Genomic DNA, 17,985 nt, shown 5'->3' with positions numbered 1-17,985 from the left:
CAAGCAAAAGAAAGCACCAATAGCCAAAAAACTGGACAGAGTTTTGGTTAATGAAAAATGGCAAGAATCTTTTCCTAACTCTATTGCCTGTTTTCAAGACCCGGATTTTTCTGATCATTCCTGCTCAACAATCTCTATTCAGCCGGATCTGCAAAGAAAGAAAAGACCATTCAAGTTTTTTAATTATCTCCTCCAGAACCCAGAGTTTATTCCTACTGTTACAGAAGAATGGTTCTCCATAAATGTGACAGGGTCTGCTATGTTTAGGATCTCAGAGAAGCTGCGTTTATTGAAAAAATGTATCCGAGACTTTAGCAGGGAAAATTACTCAGAGCTGGAGAAACGAGTGGCAGAAGCGCATGAAAAATTGTTGTATAGGCAGAATGAAACTCTCAGAAACCCTAATGCTATAAATGCTGAGATGGAGCTGGAAGCTCAACTGAAATGGCAAGAGCTAGCAGCTGCTGAAGACTCCTTCCTCCTGCAACGCTCTCGAATTCTCTGGCTTGGCAAGGGTGATGCGGGCACTGCTTATTATCACAGAATAGTTGCCACTCGTCGTGCTATTAATCATATCCATTTCCTTATTGACAGTGCTGGCAACAGGTTTGATACCCACGCAGAGATTGAAGCTCACTGTGTGGATTATTTTTCTGAGTTGTTGGGTGGTGAGGTTGAGCCTAAGTTATTTGTCCAGGATGACCTGAATTTGCTTTTCGATTTCTCATGCTCCCAAGAGGATCAAGCCAGGTTCTCTGCAGGGTTTACCGCTACGGAAATTAAAGATGCTTTCTTCTCCTTGCCTAAGAATAAAACGAGCGGACCAGATGGCTATTCAGCTGAATTTTTTAGGTCTTGTTGGCAGTTCATAGGTCCTGAAGTGACAGAAGCAGTTCAAGAATTTTTTAAATCAGGAAAGTTGCTTCGACAGTGGAATGCAACTACTCTTGTCCTTATACCAAAGATCACCAACGCCTCATCTGCTACTGATTTCCGCCCAATCTCTTGCTTGAATACAACATACAAAGTGATCTCAAAGCTGATTGCAAACAGACTTAAAGAGGTCCTTCCCCAAGTGATATCTCAAGCTCAGTCAGCTTTCATGCCTGGGAGGCTTCTGGCTGAAAATGTCCTCTTAGCCACTGATTTAGTCAAGGGGTACAACACAAACAGCTTGGATTCCCGTGGTATGCTAAAGGTTGATCTCAGTAAGGCCTTTGACTCCATTCGATGGGATTTTATCTTGGGTATTCTAAGAGCTATATCGATACCTGAGGTTGTTATCAATTGGGTTTCACAATGTATCTCAACAGCGTCCTTCTCAGTATCTGTAAATGGTGCGAGTGGTGGTTTCTTTAACAGCACAAAGGGCATAAGACAAGGTGATCCGATGTCACCGTACCTCTTTCTTCTTGCGATGGAAGGTCTGTCTCGGCTTCTCAGATCACGTTATGACTCGGGTTCCATTGGCTATCATCCTGGCACCTCTGATCTTAAAATATCTCACCTGATGTTCGCTGATGACGTAATGATCTTTTTTGATGGTACCAGCGACTCTCTTCATGGCATCACTGAATGCCTTGACGACTTTGCGTCATGGTCTGGCCTCAAAATGAACCGCAACAAAACAGAGATATTCACCTCGGGACTGAACCTTATTGATACCGCTGCAATCGCAAATTACGGATTCCCTACGGGTACTCTTCCTGTCCGATATCTAGGCCTTCCTCTGATGAGCAGAAAGCTTCGTGTATCAGAATATGAGCCCCTCATGATAAAGATCCAGTCTCGTTTTAGTTCCTGGGCAGTAAAGGCACTTTCTTTTGCTGGTAGACTACAACTAATTGCAACAGTTATATATGGAACTGTAAATTTTTGGATGTCCACTTTTATTCTACCAAAGGGATGTATCAAGAGGATTGAGTCTTTATGTTCGAGATTCTTGTGGTCTGGAACTACAGATGTTACAGGGAAAGCTAAGGTCGCATGGACTACGGTCTGTCTACCAAAAAAAGAAGGAGGGCTTGGACTGAGAAACATGTCCACCTGGAACAGGGTGCTGTGTCTACGCTTCATTTGGCTCTTGTTCTCAAGAAGTGAATCGCTTTGGGCACTTTGGCACAGACATCACCATCTAAACGAGAGAAGCTTTTGGGCTCTGGAAGAGGAAGCTACAGATTCATGGGTCTGGAAACAATTTTTAAAGCTGCGCCACGAAGGTATAAAATTTATCAAGCCTATCCTCGGTACTGGACGCAGCATCAGCTTCTGGTACGATGTTTGGACCCCCTTTGGGCAGCTCATTCACTTCCTGGGACAACGTGGACCCTCCCAGCTCCGGGTCCCGATCAATGGTCTGGTGGCAGATGCCTACTCCCTTACGGCTTGGTCGCTACCATCTCCTAGATCCGACAAGGCAGTTGAACTCCACATCTTCTTAACCTCTATTCAATGTCCAATTTACTCGTCAGATGCAGACAGATATGAATGGACAACCTCTGCTGAGCAAAATGCAAACTTTAGTGCTCTCAATACTTGGCAAGATATGCGCCTTTCAGCTCCTGTCCAACCAGTGGCAGAGTCTATCTGGTTCAAAGGAGCAATACCGAGGAACAGCTTTAATATGTGGATAGCAAACTTGAATAGGTTACCAACCAGAGCAAGACTAGCAGCTTGGGGTCTTCAAATAAACACAGCTTGTTGTCTCTGTTCAGCTTTTGAAGAAACCAGGGATCACCTCCTTCTCTCTTGTGATTATAGCATGGAGGTGTGGCGTCTCTCCATCGGCAGACTAAACCCTCCGAACTCTCTGTTCAGAACTTGGGCAGAACTCCTTTCTTGGATTAGAGGTACTTCAGTTGCAGTGCCTTCTCTCCTGCGGAAGTTAGCTGCCCAATGCATCATTTACCACATATGGAAGCAACGCAATAATGTGCTGCACAATCAGACTGTTTTACCACCTACCACAATATTCAGAATCATTGACAAGGAGATGCGCAACACGATTACAGCAAGAAGGGAAAGGAAGCTCTATCTCAACCTTATGGTCAAATGGATGCGATGAACTACGTTTGTCTCATATTAATCTTTGTTACATCCAGTTTTTTCTTACTTTTTTGCCTAGGTGTAACAAGACTTAGATCTACATTTCTTGTAAATCTTTTTTCATTTATATGATATTTACCTTTTAGCAAAAAAAAAAAAAAAAAACATCAGTTCAAAAACTTGAAAGACGACAAAAGAGAGTAGCACAATGTACCGGTGCAAAACGTAGCTCGAACATGTAAGTTTTATTAAGAATTACTTAGGAGCAGTTTTCTGTTATGAAATTTAAAGATAATTCTCCAAACAAAAAGCCAAACAAAAAGCTTGTTCTATTTCTTCTCAAAATTGTTAATGGAGGTGTTCCCTATTTTCAACTTATTTAAACTAATTTTATATGACATTTTAACCGGTGATAAAAAAGTGGGGTGAATTAGATACTTTGCTATAGGGATGAATGCAAATTTTGTTCATGTTTCTCTAAATGTAACATTTGGATAAAATCGTATTTCAACTAATAATGTACCAGCTGAAAACTGTGATTCAAATGACCAGGACAAATACAATACCAATTGTATGCACTATATGAAGGGAGTTCGAAATCAAATTCTGCATCTATATGATTTATGATAATTTTATTTTCTATTTGCTATTTTTATTTTAAAATAATTTTCTTAAACAAAGTATATGTGGGTTTTTGATGATAAAATTTTGTTTTTCTTATTTTCAGTATATATATTTATTATTAATATTCTTTTTTTTTGTATGGAGTATTTTAAAAGGAAAACAAAATTTTAAAATTAAAATTTGTTGTTTTGGGTCTAATTTACTTTTGGTTTAGAAAAATGACCCAAACTTATCTTGTAATCTAATTTACGAAAGCCAAGGCGTAGAGACTAGAGAGAGAGAGAGAGTATTTGTTGTTTTGGGTCCCTGGAAGTCGGCAACTCCGTCTCGAAGCCGACATCCCTCTTCACCACCATTCCTTTCTTCATTCCCACTCCCCCCCCCCCCCTGTTTCTATTAATTCAATCCCCTCAAATCGATCATTTCTTTGCTGGGATCGAATTCGAATTGCAAACATTCTCCGTTTGTTTTTTTTGATGGAGAAGCATGAAGGCGGCGTTTGCTCGGCGGAGTCTGTGGCCGATGGGAGCCTCGACGTTTGGAGTTGCAAGAACTCCGATTCCTCTTCCGCCGATCACCTCGTCGTTATGGTCCATGGGATCTTGGGAAGGTTACTTACTACCTGCTTGCTTCATTCTTTCTTTTCCAATAATAATCAGAAATTGATCTTTTTTTGATGTAATGTAATTTCAGTACGGACGATTGGAAGTTTGGAGCTGAGCAATTCGTTAAAAGGCTACCTGACAAAGTCTTCGTTCACTGTAATAACTAACTATTTGGTAGGTGAGAACTTAATGTTTATTCAAGACTCTTAGGATCTTCTTGTTTAAAGCAGGTAGTGAGAAAAATGCATCTGCCCTTACTCTAGATGGTGTGGATGTAATGGGTGAGCGTCTTGCATCTGAGGTAACCAACTAACCATCATCACGTTCTTCCCTCCCTCTTTCCTTCATTGACACTCTTTGCTTTGCATCTCTCAGGTCCTTGAAATTATTCAATCGAGGCCAAACATCCGTAAAATCTCCTTTGTTTCGCATTCTTTGGGAGGGCTTGCCGCAAGATATGCAATTGGGAAGCTTTACAAGCCACCTACTCAGCAGCAAGATTCTAATGACTCTTCTGGGGGGGACTGTAGTGAAGGGTCTTCCCAAGGCACAATTTGTGGCTTAGAGCCTGTCAACTTCATCACTGTTGCTACACCCCATTTGGGTTCTATGGGTAACAGACAGGTAACTCTGCTTATGCCCACTTTTTTTTTCTTGTTTCCAAGTTGTTTGAAATTGAAAATAATATTCTTCTGCAAAAACTTCATTTCATAACATTGATTCCTGTGAATGCAAAAAGCAAACAATAAAAAAAACAGGACTTGTATACTATTTTAGTAAAGTTGCTTTTAACCTTGCACTCTGTCATTTATATAAAACATAACTGACAGCTGTTTTCTCTAACATGGATATCTATTTGTGCGATTGTATTACCATTTCACTTATGTCAAGATGTTTATTCTCACGGTATCAAAGATAATTTGGTATTTGCTTCCAGGTTCCGTTTCTCTTTGGTGTTTCTTCCTTTGAGAAAGTTGCAGGTCTCGTTATCCACTGGATATTTAAAAGAACGGGACGTCACCTTTTCTTGAAAGATGAAGAAGACGGAAAACCGCCCTTGCTTCGACGCATGGTGGAAGACACCGGTGATTGTCATTTCATGTATACCCCATTTTTCACAAGTTATTAGTTTCACTTAACCATGTCTGGAAGACCTTCCCACTAAAAGATGTTTTTCCTCTATTGCAGATCTGCACTGCGTGCCTTCAAAAGGCGGGTGGTTTATTCAAATGTGGGCAATGATCGTATCCTCTCTCTCTGTTGCTTGTAGTAATATGCTCTCTACCTTTATTTTCCTTTACTAGATCTGAATAGACATCGTTGGCTGGAGGACGGCTTCTATTAGACGTGACTCTGAATTGCCTAAGGTATTTGACTTACACTCTATTTGGTTAAGGATTTTGATACGATGAATATTAATTATTTTCGTGGTTTACTAGTGGGAAAATTCTCTGGACGAGAAGTATCCACATATTGTTTACGAAGAACTCTGCAAGTCATGCGATGCTGAGGACGTACCAGATGGCGAAAATCATTCAAACGACATTGAAGGTAAGCTTGCACTGTACCTGTTTTGGTCTTTATCGGTTCTGTTGTAGAAGTGATTGGTCACCACTGCTCCTCTTATTTGTATTTTCGTTTTCTATGTTTTAGATCTCATTAGCTGCTAAAAGAAGTTAGCGTTAAGTATAAACAATTCTTATGAGGGTCTACCCATATGCAGTGCTTATGATTTTTTTATGTACATGTTTTAATAACGTGGTGCCTTTTTCGATTTTGCAGAAGAAATGATCAAAGGACTCTCCATTGTCTCATGGGAAAAAGTTGATGTTAGCTTTCACAGTAGTAGGCAGAGATTCGCTGCTCATAGTGTTATACAGGTCTCTCACTCTTCTAAGATAATAACATTTGTTTATCCTCCCTCCTAATAGTTTTAAATTCATTCATTCAGATAAGATTAGTGGCCACATTACCTCTTGTATAAACATTAAATCTAATAGCATGTGTTATGCCGTTTGCAGGTTAAAAGCGAAACTATGCATATAGAAGGAGCAGATGTCATAGAGCATATCATCGATCATTTCCATGCCTAAATCAGTATAATTTTCATCCCCCACAACAACTAAGGACTGATTGGCGTCAGTTATGGCCAGTTCACGTGATACACTGAAAGGAAATTTTGTTCAGTTCAATTGTATCATGTACTCATGGATGTGATGCCCTGAAAGTATAAAGTAGCATAAACGGAAGTTTTGTGCCTATATATTCGTTCTACACTTAAAAAGAACACTTGATAATCAACGTCTTAACTCTGATCTTCATTATTCTCCACTGGTTGTTTCTTTTGATTTGAGTGTAGTCAAGGTAGTAATTTTATCTTTGTTGTAAGAATAGACGTTAGCATAAACGTACATCTGGAAGCAGAAGGTCTGGTTGAGGAGGTGACAGTGGAATGGATTTGTTTTTCATTATCATATTGAATCCAGTGTGTCTTGACCTCTTGAGTGTTCTGTGTCTGCAGTCAAGACACTGATAATGCTCTCCTATAAACAGTCATTCTTATGTGAAATTTCTACTTCAGATGTTTAGCAGAGAAAGAGAAGCTTAAGGATCTGAAGTTGGAACTCTGTTGGGTTTTAAGTAGTTTTCTTGTCTTTGTAGGACCAGTGGGTCGGTCACTACCAAACAATGTTGCTAAGACTTTCCTTTGTTCTGTGGTGAAAGGTCAAAGCAAGGGGCATCTGCATATGGTTGTCTGTCCTTTTAGATGACCACCACACAAGTCTTGAATTAGCGGCCATCATTTTGTACGACGGTCTCATTAGCATCGTCTTGTAAGTTTGGATATCCTCTTTGTTCTAATAGAAAGCTGTTATCCTCTTGAGGTATTTTATAAGGAAGAGTTGTGATTATTGCATTGAGAAGAACGAATGAATATAACAAAGCAGTTACAATCAATCAAGCTAAAAAAACTAATTCACTCCATGAGGAATCTTGAGTACAGTCCTTTATGTGTATATAATTACTATCTTATTTGTGTGTTTGCTTGCCGATGGTTTATAATCCAAAGTTGCGGATGTCACCTCCATCAATAAGCTTACTTAACCCCGAGTTGAGAATGTCCTAGAGATGGATAAGGAGATAACGGAGGCACAGAGAATAGTCCCATCCCTATACCGTCTACTCCGTCCCAAAACCCCATCCAACTTGACGGTGTCAACGGACAAGCCTCACCCTGAGCTTCCGTCTCTTCCCTTTTCACAGCTTTATGGCAGATCAGGTTTATCCCACGGTCTTCATCCTCTGTTTCTGGTCGCTTCCTCTTAGCTTTCAAAGCCACAGTCTTCTTGTTGTTGTCGTCATCTCCAGAGTCCTCGTGCTTACCTGCTTCGAGTGGGAAGTTAAGAATGGCTTTGCTTCCTCTTAGTTTAAAAGCAGCTCTGTCGTAACCTCTTGCAGCTTCCACGGCCGTGTCAAAAGTACCTAGCCAGACACGAACACCTTTCTTGTTTGGGTCTCTGATCTCAGCCGCGTACTTACCCCACGGTCTACGCCTCACGCCTCTGTAATGCCTATGATCATCCTCTTTAACCACCGGTGCAGTAGTAGGAACTAAAATGGTGGCAAGAGATGGCTTGCGTTGGCTAAGAGTGGAGGTGGTGCTCTGATGGATGCTAGAAACGAAAGTCTCCAAGGAAGGGGAATCGGTAAGGAGGTGTTGAGTTATGAGGTCCAAAGCTGATTGGTCTTGTGAAGAAGCCATAAATGAAACTTTGGAGTCGTTGGTTTGTGGTTTTGATTGTGTTGTGTTGTGGACTTTTTGATTTGAGATTGGGGGAGATTATATAGAAGAAGGAAGTGAGACTGAGAAGTTTCGTAGTTAGCTTCTTCTTGGGTTTGGAAGGAGAGAAGGAAGGATCCTTTTCAATTTTATTGACTTGTTTAGTTTCACTCTTGCTTTGGAGTGTGGCAAGTGGACTATCTTTATTATTTTTGTCCTTTGTCGTAAGAGGGACCACTGCTAGTGTAGTGTCTATCTACAAACTTGTTCATATCCAAGAGACATAAAAAATGTTTTTTTTAAATTAGTTTTTTTGTGTTCTGAGTTCTTTTGGAGAAATTTATTTTAATATATTATTTTGAATGTTTAATTTAATACATCAACTAAATTTTATTTTTAAGATTAACATCGGTTAACTTGTAGTTTGAAAATAATAATCCATTATTTTAAATGTTTTATTCAAAATAATAATTAGTGAGATCTTAATGATAAAAATAAAATCTATAGTTATTTCTAAAAAATAAAATTTCCCTAAATATATTTAATTTTATTTCTTGCTAATTTTTCATCGTTTTAAAAAATTTAATATATTTATTTAATATTAAACTAAATATGAATTTTAAAAGTAGTTTTCAAATTCAAATTTCTAAATTTTAATTTTATTTAAATAAAAGTAAAAGTTAATGACTACGTTAAATCTTTAATTTTTAATATGTTAAAATATATGTTCTTAAAATATTATTGACGTGTAGATTATTATAAAACAAAATAGAACATATATAAAAGAAAAAATGATTTTTAGGTACACCTATAATACATTAATACATGGTTTTATATTTTGACAAAATTGATGTATCGTAAACTATACAAATTATATGATTCATATGATAAAATTCTTGAGTTATTATGTATTATTTTGTTAAGACTTATTCTTGGGTTCACTTCCTAGGGTGAACCTCTAGGTTCACCAACCAATAGGATTGTGTCATTTAAGATTCAGTATCTTTTAAAAAAGGAAACAAAATATTATCGAATTATATTATACTTTTAAAATAAAAATTAAATAAAAATTATACTAATCACAAAAAAACTTTTTAATCTAAAAAAAATATTTTCAAAAAATATTTTTAACGCTCCCAACAAACATTAAATCTTAGACTTTTGGATAAATCTTAAATTTTAAGATTTATCCAAGAATTTCGGATTTACCCGAGGGACTTTTTAATCTAAAAAAAAATATTTTCAAAAAATATTTTTAACGCTCCCAACAAACATTAAATCTTAGACTTTTGGATAAATCTTAAATTTAAGATTTATCCAAGAATTTCGGATTTACCCAAGGGTTTAGGGTTTACCCAAGGGTTTAGGGTTTAGCATTAGGATTTAGGGTATAGTTTTTTGTTGATTGTGTAATAAATAGTTTTTTTTTAAATCAAAGTTTTATAATTTATCCAAAGGTTTACTAAAGGATTTAGGGTTTAACATTTAGAGATTAGTGTTTTTTTGTGGTATTAATTTATTTTTTGAAAAAATATTTATTTTTTGCATTTTTAGTATTATTTTATTTATTTTTACTTTATTTTATTTATTTTTACTTTATTTTTATTTTTAAAACGTAATATAATTTGACAATATTTTGTTTCCTTTTTTAAATGATGTCAAATTTGAAATAATCAAATCCTATTGGTTGGTGAACCTAGAGGTTCATCCTAGGGAGTGAACCCAAGAATAACTCTTTTGTTAATACAATATACATCATGTTGCGAAAAATTTGAGATACATGATGCAGTATCCGTGGCAATATCAATCATATCTTTTTAAAATGTCCACCGATTTTGTAAATATGGATCTCCTCGAAGATATCCCTCAATCTAGATTTGGTTGATTTCTTACTTGTGATTTTTTTTTTACAACTATGATTGGCAGAATAAATATTATACTCTTTATTATCTAATCAACAACTTTTAGGAAAATATTTAAAAGCATTTACAATATACTAATGCTCTTCAAAAGATTTTGGCTAAAATGTATAAATTTATAAAATAATTAATATATTTATTTACTAATATAAAAAAATTATATCAAAATATTAAATTTATATTTTTAAAAATAATTTTGTTTCACATTTAAAATATAATATTGTTTATTTAATTAAATATGCATCACTATTTTAATAACAAAAAATAAAATAATATATATTTTATATTAAAATGATATATTGTATTATTTGGAAATAAATAATTTACATATCATATATTAATTTTAATGATAATTTATATATTAATTATTTATTGTTCTTCCAATCATATTATTGTATGCATAAATAAGAAATATAATTTCTCTAATATACTGCTTTTATAGTATATTATTACTCGCGGAAACAGAAGCTAAGCTTTGGGCGGATGCACAATTGCTCGCTATCCCGGTGGTAGATCGCCCAATTCCGAGTCTACCATCAATACCAGGTCGCTGGTGTTTTACAGATGATTCTTGGAAGGAGAACGATGTGTTTTCTGGGCAAGGATGGTATAGTACTCTTCAAGGTTTTGCGGGTCTAATGGCTAAAAATGTCAGAGTTTCCTTTTCTCCTCTTTATTCTGAGGTGGAAGCATTAATTTGGGCAATGGAATGTATGCGAAATTTTTGCATCAGTTTAGAGTCACGTTTGCAACAGACTGTTCTCAATTGGTAAAGATGATGTCGGAATCAGAAGAATGATCTGCTTTTGTATCTTATTTGGAAGATATCAAGACCTTACAGGAAAATTTTCACAGTTCAGAGATCATTTATGTACCATGCACACAAAATATGAAGACCGATGGACTAGCACGAAGAGATAGGACTCAAGCGTATTTTGTTGTGTACATGGATGACGAGCCACCAATTTAGTTTACAGAGAGTATGAGTTTGTAAAAATCAACACAAAAAAAGAAGAGTATATTATTACAGCTCTATCATCAGTTCTACCAATCTTATGAAATGTATGTAAAGGAGGCAAAAACCTAATACCCTAAAATCACTAGAGTTCCGACCGCTGGGTAGTTAACATTTCGGTATCGTTGAAAACACGAGACAACGAACTATTACTACGCTCTGTGGGCTATCTAAATAAATTGGACTGATTACAAACTTGTGTTTATAGGTAAAGATCAAGCCCATAACTATGCCCGATCCCTCTGTGTTCCGATTGGTCTTATTCACGCAGACGACGTACAAATTTCAAAACACAAAAATACGTGTCGCAAAAGGGAGCCCTCTTTTAACAGATGCTACGGCTGCATGAAAACATTCCCAACACGTGTAACGGTCAAGCAAAGGGGACTCACCAGCTTTCTACCCCATCTCCCTTGTTCATATATCATCAATGTCACGCCCAATATATTACTATCTAGTCTCTCTCTGCTAATTTCTTATATTATTGTGTTGGAGAGATCGTAACCAAGAATCAATGGCGGATCAAACAGGAACCCGTCAAGACATAATAGTCCGAGACAATAGAAGTACCCTAGACAGAGACCATCCGAAGACAGGGGCGCAGATGGTGAAGGTAGCGACTGGGGTCGCAGCCGGTGGATCTCTCCTAGTCCTCTCCGGCTTAACACTCGCCGGTACAGTGATATCACTCGCTGTAGCCACTCCTCTGCTTATTATATTCAGCCCTGTCTTGGTCCCAGCCTTGATCACCGTGGTTCTCATCATCACTGGGTTCCTCGCATCCGGTGGCTTTGGTATAGCTGCCATCACCGCCTTCTCTTGGCTCTACCGGTAATATATATAGATGACGTAAAACACAAAACTGTGACCTACGTTTTAAAATCATTCTTTGCTCTTCACGGTACATAGTGTATATTGGAGAAATAAAATATATGGTGAATGTGTTTAGGCACATGACGGGGTCTGGATCGGATCAGAAGATAGAGAGTGCTCGGATGAAGGTGGGAAGTAGAGGGCATGATACCAAGTATGGGCAGCACAACATTGGAGTCCATCAGCAGCACCAACAAGCAGCTTCTTAAAAATAATGTCAGATAAAACTATTTCCAGACAAAAGTGTCATCCATCGTTTGATATCTTTTCTTCGTTTTCTCAACGTTTGTGGTGTAACGTAACGTGTAATAATATGAGTGTATGCTGTCAACATTGTTCAAAACAAATGTATCAAAGTGGTGTTTTCATCCAGTTTTCTTGTAGGAGTACCACGCAAGGGTGCTATACGGTCAGACATCGACATGTGTATGGTTTAATTTACCTTCAGTGTGGTTATAATATATGTGGGACTCCATATCATACCAAGAGAAGCAAATCGATGAGCCTTTTTAATCATAAAAATATATTATTAATTAAGGGTTTTATACAGAATCAGAACCTGAATGATCATTGCATCTAATATTAGAGTTAGCTATTAACAAACAAGATCTTCTTGAGAAACAGACAAATTCAGGTGACATTTCTCTGATATTATTGCGGTTTTGAAGTCTCTTTCTGCTGCATGAATCGTTCTGTATCTAAATCTTCATAAATTGTGCTTGTTTCTTTACATACAGCGTTACACTCACAAGTCACCAACTTAGCTTGATTCCACTGACATGACTGATTTGTTGTCCTAACCTATTACTATTGTCGAGTTGTCTTTCTAAATACCCCCAAATATTGCATAATACAAAAAGACCAGATGTACAAATGAAAGCAAATGATACACAGCAGTAATCTTATTCAACTTTCACCATGTTTTCGTGATTATCCGGCTGTTAACAACCAGCATACTCTCTTGTGTAGGTTTCTCTTGTTGGTTATAAAGAAAATATTTTAAAAAAAAAGAAACAAATGAAAGATTGATGCTCAAAGCGCCACAGCTCCTTTAAGTCATCGAGGCTTTGTTCTCCAAGGGGGTGAAGGAGAAGTTGCCGGAGAATATGGACTCTTTATCTGTGCATCAAAATACAGATCATTATACAATGCGAACATCTGTTTCAACTGCAAATGCGAGTCACTCTTCAGCTTCTTAGGTTGCTATAAATCTAAAACACTTTGTACGTTGCAGCTTATAAAGCATTAGAAGAATAAGGAGGTTAGCGTATGCACCTGTTAAAGAAAGAGAACCAACTTCTCTCCGGACATATCTTGCCATTGCCTGTAAAACACAAACCATGTCTCAAAACAGTTTGGTATAAAATGACTAAACTTGTATGTAATGTTTATGTGTCTGTGAGAGAGGGGAAACTCATGCCTTTGCTGCTTTTAATTCCGTTTCATCAGGTGTTGTTGCTCCATCATCAGAAAATATATTCCTACAGTTCAATTCCATTTAAGGTTCTGTCTGTTATAGACAATTCAACTTAATGAATAAAACATTGTTGTTATAGAAGAAGCTTTACCTCCATAATTTGATTTGTAGATCATTTGGTTTAGCATCTGGAAGTAGTGCCGCATCATAGGCAACAACGTTTCCGTAGAATATTCTCTCCAATTCCTTCATCCAAGTCAAGAGAAGCAAGTTAACCTGCAGTTTCAAGAAAGATGAAGACCATAAGAAGTATGTATATCGGAAACAATAGTATATCAAAAGCAAGTCTGGAGCGTACCCCGGCTTTAGATACCCTGACTTCCACATTATGATTGTAGATCTCATAAACATATTGACCAAGATCAACACCTTCCTTTCCCTCTGCCTTCAAGCGTCGTAATACAAGCCACATATGAAGGACAAGAAACGAATATGTTATTTTGAATGTTTTCTCCAAGTTGAACACTGCAGCAGCAGAGACAAAACACACAAAAAGGTAAAAAACATAAAATTTTTTTATCTTATTGTGTTAGAAAACCAAATGATACCATCATAAATGGCAGGTGTGTCGACTTGAGCAATGATGCGCTTGTAGATAACGTTTGCGCCACGGATAGATGTGCTCTGTTTGCTGTAGAACAAAAGCATCTTTAGTATAAAGCGACGAACCCCTTGGTAGTCAGGCTCATCAATTCTGAGAGGAGAGTCTTTAGGCAGAGCCAGTGAAGATGGCTTTGACCAAAACATCTTATCCAAGTTCACCTATTAGAGCAAATAGGTTTCTGTCAAAATACAGACTCCAGAACCAGTAGAGAAGCACGAATCAAAAACACCAGAAGATTTATCTTTTATGAATCCATGATACAAGAAGAATACAGATTCAAGTCATGCTGTGAGTGAAACCTAGAAACAATCGGCATCAAATATGAATTTCTAATAAACGCTTCGGATTCCCTAGATAATGCGAACATGTTACCGGAGATTTGGTGGGGAAATCATTCGGCGAGGGAGCATCATCCGCGTGAGCTACAGTCGCGTAGCCACAGCGCGAGAAAAAGGAGAGATTTTTAGGCGATCCATTTGAGGAGAAAGATGGGAGCTTTGAGATTTGAGTGACAGCTCGACCTAATCTCGGAAACATTTGGAGACAAAGCCCTTTGACTCGAGTGATGGAGTTTCTAAAACCCTCTCCGTCGCCGACTTGGGTCTCTGTGTGTGTGTGGATCTTACTCGTCTACGTTAGCGACTATTCAGCCTTATATTATTTTCTAACTTACGCTAACTTACGCTAACTTACGCCTTCGCCAGAAAGACCATATAGCGTAGTGTGCACATCAATTTTGCTCAAAACCATTGGAAAAGTTTGAATTAATAATGTTTTTAGATATTTCATCCAGGCTCTCGTACTATAGTGATTGCTTGTCCTTGGTAACATTGTAAACAATCTATTATATTAAAAACTTCTAATTTATGTGTGATTTTTTTTTTTTAAATGGATTATCTACTAGACTTGGTCACACTACATTTTTAATCATTATTAACTAGATCTTGATCCGCGCTTGAAAAACGAGGGTTTTTTTTGGAATATAAATAAATTTAATATAAATAAAATTTTTGAAATTGCTATATATTTATATTATAAAGTCATATTATAGTTAAAAAAATGTTTAAAATTATATAATTTAGGAATTATTTTATTTAATATTTTTGTATCTATACTTTTATATAACTATATTAGGTCTGACATATTATCTGGATCTGAGAAACCAAACCAAAATTGACTTAAAATACATGTTTTGTTCGGATCCGGGTCCACGGTAAAATACCTATTATGTATTTTTTGGGATTCACGAGTCATGGTTCGAGTCTGGATCGGGTCTCGGTTCGAGTTTGGGTCCTGCTTGAGACCCGACCGGATACCTAAAATGTGTTGCGTATATCTGGGTATTTCGAATATTTTTATGTATTATGAATATTATTTAAAGTTTTGGGTTTGGTTTTATGCATAGTTTCGGGTTTTTAATAAAATTTCAAATTTTAAAAATATATTTTGGGTATTCAGGTAAAATTCCGAATGTGTTTTTGGTTTCTTTATCAAATTTCAGATAAAATTTAGGAGGGAATTTGGTATTTGAATAGCTTCGGGTATTTATTTGGGTTTTCAAATATTTTGAGTTTTCAGAGGTTTCAAATATCTGGATTCAATTACATATTTAAAATTTTAAAAATATGAAATTGGGATTAAATGTCTAGGATTTAAAAGATCCGGATCCGGAATAAATCAATCGGTATCCGACTCCAAGATCCAAATATATCAATCATGGTGAATCAAGAGTCAATGAAAATAGGGGAAATATGTGTTGATCATATTTATTTTCATAGCTATAATCATAAGCGTTAAATTAGTTATAATAGTGAAATAATAGTACTAACTATTGTATAGTTAGAGAAATAAAAAGAAGGACCAAAAATAAATAGTTAATGAAATGATCCAACAATTTTATATAGGTAGTTTTTTTAAGATTCATTTTCTTTTAGTAGTATAGATCGATTATATCGAATTCAAATAATAAGAAGTATTTTCGTACTTGATTCCGACCCGTAGTCAAACTGGTAAATTCGGTGGCTTATAATCCGGTTCGGATTTAGTCAATTGTGAATCTCAAAACAAATTATGATATAAAACAACAAAAATCTAATATGGTTGATAGATATTCTGTGAGAATATTATACGGTTAATATATCTTTTCTAAAAACTGATTTTTTAAAAATATTCTTCTTATGAAATAGTCAATCGGTGGATATATTGTAGAAAGCTAATAGTCACTAAAAATTTATGTTACTATGAGTAATTTAACTAATTTTAATTAGATTTGTGAAAATATATATTTGAGTTTTTTCAACTTTCTTAGGTTTTAAAAAATATTTTAGGATGATTTCAGACATTGGTTATAATCCGATCCGACTCGAACGCAGAAGAAAACCATCCAAACCCGATCCGATAATTAATAAAACTCGAATAGAACTTATGAGTATCACATCAAAAATTCAAAAATTTGTATGAACCGAACCGGATTTAATGGACCCAAACGACCAGTCCTAAGAGTAATACTTGTTTTGCTAAGTATGTTTTGTTTTTTCTTTTCTGAATATGAGTAAAAATGAAACTATGTATATAGGAATTCTATATATTTTTGTGTTTAAAAAAGTAGAATTCTATATATATTGTTAGTATGGATGTGAAGATACAGAAGGAGATCTATACTAAATATTTAGTTTGGCGTGAAATGCACGTATGTTGAATAATTAGTAACCGATAATGATTTATTTTTTAGCTTGAAACCGATTAGGATATTTTAAAAAGTATTTAAATTTGGTTATTTCCCCTTTTAGATATTTAGATTAATAACAAATTTCCAAATTCGATTATGAAGTGGTTTAATACATAGAACTAAATTTTTACTGTGCGGATTTTTTTTATATTTTTATACTTGTATTTATTTGATTTATATATTAAAATTGTAATTGTATTATTTAAAATTTTCTGCTCTATATTATGTAACTTGATAACAATATTTTGTGTACATTTTTACAATATCTGGTACAAAGTTTTTAAATTTAAAATAATTAAATATATTTAAAATAATTAAATAAAAACATGTTCAAAATATGAAAATAATGATTTCTAAATTTGTAGGTTTATTATATTTTATTTTCAATGTGTTTATCTACACTGTAATTTTATCATTTTATGCATTATTCTTCTATTCTGAAAAAGTTTAAAAATTCAGTCTTGTATTAAACTTATTTTACATATTATATATATATATATATATATATATATATATGAATTTAGTTACCCTATGTCTGCATTTTTTGGTCTCATCTACTGATTAACTTCCCTGTGCAACACAAGTGGTTTATGTGTTATATTTTTGTTTAAAATCATCAAACACCAGTTACACCACTGATCATAAAATCACGAATGTGATATATATATATATATATATATATATATATATATATATATATATATATATATATTTATTGTTGGTAGTGTGTAGGTTAAATATAAAAACAGAATGTACGTTTTGAATTATTTAATATTAATTTCTTTTATTTTTAAGGGTTTATCATTTTTGGTTAGCTAAGATAGGAGATCTTAGATTTACTAACAAAATATAATAGCATCCATCCAATAAGAATGTAGTTTAAAAGGTGTATTATATATTTAGTTAAGTAAAACGTAATTTAAAAACAGAATATGCATATATTTTACTTGTTAAGATTGCTATTGTATTAGGGATTGCTTAAAAATAGGGAAGGTATTTGGAATGTTATTAATTTCAGGAACACGTTAATTTGAAAATAAGATCAATGGCATAAAGGGTTAATAGTTTAGATTAATTATGTCCAATTAATTAGGCTGGTTTAGTATTTAAGGCCAGTAATAAATTAATTATGATGATTTAATATAATGGCATTCACTTGTAATTAATGAGGAAAACTCAGGGTTAAATACTATTTGTACTCCTGTTTTAATAGTTTAGATATAAAATATTTTATTTATAAATTGTTAGTATCTATACTATTAAAGTAAAATACCTAATAGGTTTTTGTCACTGTCTTTTCAATATATTTACAAC

The 17,985-nt window shown here is 35.0% G+C and overlaps 4 protein-coding genes across 4 annotated transcripts; 2 read left to right on the top strand and 2 right to left on the bottom strand.

Moving 5' to 3' along the window:
* Positions 1–4,033: 4,033 nt before the first annotated feature.
* LOC108825965 (putative lipase ROG1) lies at positions 4,034–6,598 on the top strand. The gene is made up of 10 exons (XM_018599330.2): positions 4,034–4,279; positions 4,363–4,430; positions 4,505–4,575; positions 4,650–4,898; positions 5,212–5,375; positions 5,463–5,518; positions 5,589–5,641; positions 5,714–5,825; positions 6,057–6,154; positions 6,296–6,598. Exons 1-10 carry the CDS (start codon positions 4,146–4,148, stop codon positions 6,365–6,367), a joined length of 1,077 nt encoding a protein of 358 aa, XP_018454832.1. The 5' UTR covers positions 4,034–4,145; the 3' UTR covers positions 6,368–6,598.
* Positions 6,599–7,162: 564 nt separating this feature from the next.
* Positions 7,163–8,170, bottom strand: LOC108827265 (ethylene-responsive transcription factor ERF105). The gene has a single exon (XM_018600643.2). The coding sequence runs from the start codon at positions 8,035–8,037 to the stop codon at positions 7,372–7,374; it is 666 nt and encodes a 221-aa protein (XP_018456145.1). The 5' UTR covers positions 8,038–8,170; the 3' UTR covers positions 7,163–7,371.
* A 3,259-nt stretch (positions 8,171–11,429) lies between these two features.
* Positions 11,430–12,880, top strand: LOC108826614 (oleosin 14.9 kDa). Its single transcript, XM_018600004.2, has 2 exons — positions 11,430–11,820; positions 11,939–12,880. The coding sequence occupies exons 1-2, from the start codon at positions 11,504–11,506 to the stop codon at positions 12,069–12,071; spliced, it is 450 nt and encodes a 149-aa protein (XP_018455506.1). The 5' UTR covers positions 11,430–11,503; the 3' UTR covers positions 12,072–12,880.
* Positions 12,718–14,568, bottom strand: LOC108835383 (uncharacterized). The gene is made up of 7 exons (XM_018608642.2): positions 14,316–14,568; positions 13,888–14,101; positions 13,638–13,804; positions 13,431–13,555; positions 13,283–13,343; positions 13,138–13,186; positions 12,718–12,981 (listed from the first exon to the last, which is right to left on the bottom strand). Exons 1-7 carry the CDS (start codon positions 14,478–14,480, stop codon positions 12,914–12,916), a joined length of 849 nt encoding a protein of 282 aa, XP_018464144.2. The 5' UTR covers positions 14,481–14,568; the 3' UTR covers positions 12,718–12,913.
* Between the last annotated feature and the right edge of the window lie 3,417 nt (positions 14,569–17,985).

The sequence above is a fragment of the Raphanus sativus genome, chromosome 9, assembly GCF_000801105.2.
Source record: "Raphanus sativus cultivar WK10039 chromosome 9, ASM80110v3, whole genome shotgun sequence".
NCBI lineage: Eukaryota > Viridiplantae > Streptophyta > Magnoliopsida > Brassicales > Brassicaceae > Raphanus > Raphanus sativus.
Note: the sequence above shows the minus strand (reverse complement) of the source record. Positions and strands in the feature narration are given on the sequence as shown.